This window comes from Euphorbia lathyris, chromosome 9 (assembly GCF_963576675.1).
Source record: "Euphorbia lathyris chromosome 9, ddEupLath1.1, whole genome shotgun sequence".
Classification (NCBI taxonomy): Eukaryota; Viridiplantae; Streptophyta; class Magnoliopsida; order Malpighiales; family Euphorbiaceae; genus Euphorbia; species Euphorbia lathyris.
The window spans coordinates 56,773,620-56,780,721 of NC_088918.1; the positions used below are offsets into that span (position 1 = coordinate 56,773,620).

Sequence of the window (7,102 nt, forward strand, 5' to 3'; positions counted from 1 at the left end):
AATGGCAGAATTGCTGCTGGTGGAGTTCTTCGGGATGCTGGTGGCGCCTGGCTGGCTGGGTTTACCCATAACTTAGGTACGGGCTCCTCCTTTACTGCAGAGCTCTGGGGGATCTTGTCTGGCATTAAACTCGCCATTCGCATGGGTGTTAAAAGACTTTCGGTGGAGTCTGACAATTTGGAGGCTATCAACAGGATTTCAGATAGACAGGCTGTTTGTCTTAAGAGTCAGAATCTCATTAAAGCCATATTGAGGCTTCGTCCTGCCTTCGATTCTCTTACCTTCTCCCATATTTATAGGGAGCAAAACCGCGTGGCGGATCGCTTGGCAGCTGCTGGGCATGGGGGGATGTTAGGTGTTTCTACCTTTTCCGTTCCTCCTTCTTTTCTGTTACCTTCTCTTCTTGAGGATAGGATTGGGGTCAGTCTTCCTAGACTGATCCCGGGTTAGGTTTTTGTTTTTTTTTTTTTTTCTTCCCTTCTTACCAAAAAAAAAAATGGAGCACTATCGAAATAAGAAGAAAGACTTGCATATGGTTTTCATTGACTTGGATAAGGCATATGATAAGGTACCAAGGGAAGTACTTTGGTGGGTCTTAATAAGGAAAGACATTTCGCGGAAATATATTGACATCATAAAGGACATGTATGAGGGAGCATGCACGAGTGTACGTACCAGTGTTGAAAAGACTGAAGAGTTCCCTATTACGATTGGAGTGCATCAAGGTTCTGCACTAAGCCCATTTCTTTTTACCGTCGTTATGGATGAACTAACGGGTTCACTTCAAGATGGTATACCATGGTGCATGTTGTTTGCAGATGATATTGTGTTGGTTGATGAGACGAAAGAAGGCGTGGAGAGGAAGTTGGAACTATGGAGACAAACTTTAGAATCTAGAGGCTTTAAGTTGAGCCAAAGTAAGACGAAATAATTAGAGTGTAAGTTTAGCGGCGATAGGAGTAGGGAGGCAGAGACAATTACCCTAGATGGGAGAGTTGTTCAGGCATCGGATTGCTTTCGGTATTTAGGATCTATTATCCAAACAGATGGAGAAGTAGATGGAGATGTTGCTCATAGGATTAAATCTGGGTGGGCGAAGTGAAAGAGTGCTACGAGTTTTCTTTGTGACCCCGACATGCCTAATAGATTGAAGGAAAAATGCTACCGCATGACAATCAGACCAGCATTGTTATATGGTACAGAGTGTTGGGCAGTGAAACACTGTCACATTCATAAGATGTCGGTGGTGGAGATGCGTATGTTGAGATGGATGTGTGGTCATATGAGAAAGGATCGGGTGAGTAATGAAATAATTAGGACAAAAGTAGGGGGTAAATATCATCTATGGTGTACAACCTTTACTCCATTTCATACTTTGGTGTACAACCTTACATTTGTCTCACTAATATATACGAACTTATAGGTGACCTTCCACTTTGGTGTACAGCAGGTAAAAATGACTGGTCAAATCGGTCAAACTTGCCTTTTCACCATTTTTTCAACTAATTCTTTAAAAACATGGGACCCACTTTATGTTGAATTACTATTATACCCTCCCTTCCATCTTTTTCCATTATACTCCAATTTCATCTTCTTCTTCAAGTATAATTTGTCTCTCCTCTCTCTTCCATTAAAGTACAATCTGTCTTCTCCATTTATTCTTATTTCTTCCATGTTGTCTTTTTCATGTCCATATTGCATAATTCTAAGAAATTAAATTCTTATTTTTTTTATCACTCTCACTTAATCCAACATTTTTTCTTTTTTTTTTTCAATTTTTTTATCTGGATGATAATGTTAATTGGGATTTTGAAATCATTCTGCTGCCCCAATTAGATACAATGCTTTTTTAGCTTTCCTGTAAGTCAACTCCACCAATTGAAATATAAATCCATATAAAACTGCAGCTTCATAGTCATAATAAATCCTAAAATATACTCTCTACTCGATTCATTCACCGACCGGTCACTGCTTGTATGCGTACATAATACCAGTCCCAACACTTAAAAAAATGACTGCTTTGATCGAGAAACCTGTAAAACTTTTGTTTAACCATCAAGTAAGCAAAAACAGTTGTGAACCATAGTCATCAAATCTGAAAGACGAGCCATTCTTATGCGTAAAGATAGTATCAAATCTGCAATTGCGCATGGTTTTAAAAATTAATTGATGGATGGATTGAAGGTTATTGAAGCTGTTGAAACTGAAGTCGTTAGATTTGGAAATTTTGGGGGTGGAAGAAAAAATCGATAAGGAGATGTCTAACAATCGCAAGAACAATACAGGGAATGGAAGCTTTATAATATTTTGAATGCTTAATTATCTTTGGGGGTTGGATTCTCAAAATCAACAGCAAGAAAGAGAAAGGGAAAGGGGGAAAGAGTTAGAGAGAGAAAGGGAAAGGGGAAGAAGGGAGGAAGAAGAGGATATGGACCTAATTTTATATTAGGTGGTCAAACCTTTTGACCGGTCAAACTGCTGACGTAGCGCATTGATCGGTCATTTTTACCTACTGTACATCAAAGTGGGAGGTCACCTATAAGTTTGTATATATTAGTGAGACAAATTGAAGGTTGTACACCAAAGTGTGAAATTGGACAAAGGTTGTACACCATTGCTGAAATTTACCCCAAAAGTAGGGGCTACATCTATTGAGAATAAAATGAGAGAAAACCGACGAATGTGGTTTGGCCATATAAGACGAAGAACGCTTAATGCGTCGATTAGGAGGACTGAATAGTGGCAAAAGGATGTAGTGGTGAGGGATAGGGAAAGACCTAAGCAAACTTGGAGGAGGGTGATCGAGAGTGATATGAGTTTATTGGGAATTGAGGAAAATATGGTAGTGGATAGAACAGAGTGAATGGAGAGAATTTGTGTCGCTGATACGACTTGATTTTCCGATTTTATATGATGGTTCATGTTAACCGACCCCGAATCATTTCGGGACTAAGACTTTGTTATTGTTGTAAACATATTTTCCTCTTACAATTAAAGTTTCTACCTTATTTGGGATTATTTCCTACTAATGAATTTATCTTTTCTTTTTTATTGGTTTAAGATTAAAATCTCCATTATCATCGTCAATCCACATCTTTTCTCAATTATCATTAAAACTGTAATCAAACCGAGCCGAACCAAGCTTTGGCCTGTTCAAGCTCGGCTCGCTATAAAATTAACGAGTTCGAGCCCGAGCCGAGCTTGCTATAAAATTAACGAGCCGAGCCCGAACCGAGCTTTGACTTGCTCAACGAGCTTGAGCCGAGCTTCGAGCTTGTTTCGAGCCCAAAATCCTCTTTTGGACTTGGCTCATTAAGAAAATTATCTAACCATGAATTGTTTGTGAGTAAATTGTTAATTATATTTGTAAAATTTGCTCGCAAATAACTCTTTAATTGTGTACATAAACAATCTCACAAGCAATGTTCGTGAATAAATAAACAAGATGCTTACAAATAGTTCGTCTATTACTCATTTATTATGTTTGTAAACGAACTCATCTAATAGCAAATGAAATAATATTAAGTTTAGATATTTGTGAACTAACACAAAACTATATAGTTTTCTACAAAACTAAAATTTGTTCATAAATGTTCCAATCGAGCCTGCTCGCGAGCTTTCAAGCCGAGCTTTGGCCTACTCAAGCTTGGCTCGTTTACGAACCGAGCCAGTTAATCATGTTCACGAACGGCTCGTTTACAAATCGAGCCGAGTCGAGCCGAGCTTTTATCGAGCCGATCACCGAACCGCTCATGAGCGGCTCTGTTCATTTACAGCCCTAATTATCATCGTCAATCCGCATCTACTGTTATATAATCAACACACTCATTGACTGCATAAGGTCAACATAATTATTTTTCCATTTTTCCATCACAAATAGTTCTCATGCTGACATTATCCGTTTGTCTACCCAAAGTAGACAAAATCTTTTGTAACGCACAAGACCAAAACAAACTTGGAATACAACAGAAGAACAAAACAAGCTAAACTTGAATGCAATAGAAGAACTCGGTACTATATACATAGGGAGAACTTCTCCCAACAAAATTTAGGGAACTTCTACCATCTTTAAGCCGGGTTCTTTTACCAATATAAAACCATGTGATATCTTGTAAACTTTCCATATGGATAAGACTTCTAACACTAAAATGGGGCTTTTTACCAAACCATATTATCTAACATTTCACCCAAAATAACATTTCAAAGGTAGAAAGTAGAAACTCCCCAAATTAATCAAATACAATGCCTTTAATAGGGAGCTATTTTGCATGTTTACCTGAACACCCAACATGAACTTTCAATTGACCAAAACCTTCATGCCATCAATATTCAAGTGCAGTACTCCCAACATTATGTTTATTTCCTAACAAAATCAGGCTGATTAGTAACGGATCTCACCCATGCCCATTTATGGTCTTTCACATTAACTTCATTCTTAGCCTCTGCAACTTCCTTCAGTGGGATATAAGCATAGTTTCCGTTAATCGGACCGCAAACAAATCCAGTATAACCTGCCATAATTCCATGAATAGCTGAATGTGCCAAAAGGGTACAATACAGATTATCTGTCGCATTCGCCGGAACAGCACGGATCATATACGTCGGATCTATATGCTTCACGGTGAACAACTCGCCAGGATGGTCTCTGGACCACCATTTCTTCAGCTCCGATTTCAGCCACGAACCAACATCTAAGAAAACCAGATTGCCTGATTCATCTCTCTCTTCTTTCTGAGCCTCAGTTCGAGGTATCTTATCCTGCCCTGCTCCCTCAGCAACAACTAGGACTGCGTGGCCGTTCTCCTGCAATCGCTTCTCAAGGAATTCGAATAAACCCCCTTTTCCTTCCAAATAGAAATCAATTTCAGGAATTAGACAGCAGTCCACGTCGCGGCTACTCAGTGTTGAGTAGAGGGCGATATGGCCTGTGCTTCGACCCATTAGCTTTACTAGGCCAATGCCGTTAACTGCACTCTCGGCCTCAACATGAGCTGCACTGATTGCTTGTTGAGCCATTTCAACGGCTGTTTGGAATCCAAATGATTTGTCAATGATGCCTATGTCGTTGTCAACTGTTTTTGGAAGTCCGGTAACTCCGATATTCAGCTTTCTGCGTTGAATTTCGTCGAATATCTTCACAGCTCCTCGCATTGTTCCGTCCCCGCCTATGATATAGACCTATTTGTTTGAACAGACCAGAATAATTCAATAATTACAAGGTGCTAAAAGCTACTGTTATCTATTTCCAATTAGCAACAACGAAATTCATTAGAGGAAAGAATTTGACTAAAAGATTAACAAATGCAGCAACATTGATTAATGATCAAACAAACATAACCTCTCATGATGGATTCAAATTCAAGAAATCCCCAAAAAACTAATTAATAATGAAAAGTAGTAAAAGAATTAATTATACGAACCTGATTAAAACCATGAGTCTGAATAGCATCAACGATTTTATGAAGATCAAAACCACCTCTAGAAGTCTCAAGAACAGTACCACCCTTCTTATGCCAATCATCAACAACCTTAGGACTCAACTCAATCGGGTCTCTAGAATAAAACCCTCTATACCCACCTGCAATCCCATAAATCTTCCTCACACCGTACAGCTCCCACAGCCCAACCACAACCTCTCTAATCACCGTATTCATCCCGGGGCATAGTCCGCCGCACGTAACAATAGCAGCTCGAACATTGTTCGGATCATAAAATATCTGCTTCCGCGGCCCAGCTCGGTAGTAGACAAGGTGGGAAGAAGAGGGAGCGGGTAAATTGGCGGAGAGGTCGAGGATTATCTGGCGGAGAATAACGTCGGAATCGGTTACGTAGAAGCCGTCAGTTGGGTGAAAAAAGGGGTTGCTATCTAATGGATTGGGGTAGGATTTAAGATGAGGGAGGAAATTAGTTAAATGTGGAAGTTTTTGGAGTTGGAGTGAAGTGGATGAGATGGGATCTTGTGCGTTTCTGAGGGTCATACCGAGATCGTTGGTCTCCGGGAAAGAAACCGCCATTACTAGTAGTAGTATCGTATGTAGAACCAAGGTTTTTTTTATCAAGGATGGTAATAATGCTGGAATTGAAATGGTAATGGTAATAAGTTTTATACCCAGAAGTTGCTAGGTGACGTGGCGGATCTGTGGCGCGAAACGTATAGGTTTTCAGTAGCAGAAGGAAGTATAAGATGCCACGTTAAAGGAAGAAAGTGGACTGGATGGCAGTCACGCCATATCCGACGCTCTCATCCTTTTATGAAATTTTACGAGCCAAGTCTTTTTTTTCACTTTTTACCTTTTAATTCTGTCTATAAAACAAAAGTTGCTTTTATCAACGGTTAGTAATAAATAGTGAACATGAAAAAGTATATATCAAATTGGTTTAAGTGAATGTTTACTCTTTTTTTTTTTTCATATTTGTTTTTTTTTTAAACAAAAAAAATAATGCATTAATGAGTCAGATCATGGCAAAATTGTAACAATGAAACAGAAACAGAACTCGGTAATAAATTAAAAACAGAATGACAAGTAGATAAACGAGAAGACTGTGCTAACACATGTATCATCTCATTCGCTTGCCGCCGTATCCATTTGACTGAGTAAGAGTCATTTGATATTAGAATCGATCGTATTTGAATAATTCTATCCCCAAATTCAGAATCATCAACAGAAGTAGAATTTATTGCATCAATTACTTGTTTAGCATCAGATTCGAAAACCACATTTCTTATTCCATCAACTTGTAGCCATTGCATAGCTTGTAATAGAGCTTCGGCCTCACATTCTCGTGTTGTCGGACAACATAACAGACCCGCACATCTCCCTATTACAAACTGCCCATGTGCATCTCGTACTGCTGCTCCTATCCCTGCACGACCATCAGTGTTAAAACATGCAGCATCAACACAACACGAGAGAAATCCTTCCGATGGTGGGTGCCAAGCCGTGCAACCAGCAGATGAAATATTTCTTGCTACTGTACTTCCGATCTGCTGTTCTCCCGTACCATTCCGATTTCTCAAGGCATTTGCTTCTGACCAATCATTAAGTACTGTGCAAGCTTGAGCCACTATTTGATCTGTTGTACGAATCTCATATTGCCAAAG

The 7,102-nt window shown here is 39.3% G+C and overlaps 1 protein-coding gene across 1 annotated transcript; it reads right to left on the minus strand.

The window, feature by feature from the left end:
- Positions 1 to 3,842: 3,842 nt before the first annotated feature.
- On the minus strand, positions 3,843 to 6,088 carry LOC136206844 (ATP-dependent 6-phosphofructokinase 2). Its single transcript, XM_065998032.1, has 2 exons — positions 5,421 to 6,088; positions 3,843 to 5,178 (listed from the first exon to the last, which is right to left on the minus strand). The coding sequence occupies exons 1-2, from the start codon at positions 6,012 to 6,014 to the stop codon at positions 4,357 to 4,359; spliced, it is 1,416 nt and encodes a 471-aa protein (XP_065854104.1). The 5' UTR covers positions 6,015 to 6,088; the 3' UTR covers positions 3,843 to 4,356.
- Positions 6,089 to 7,102: the final 1,014 nt, after the last annotated feature.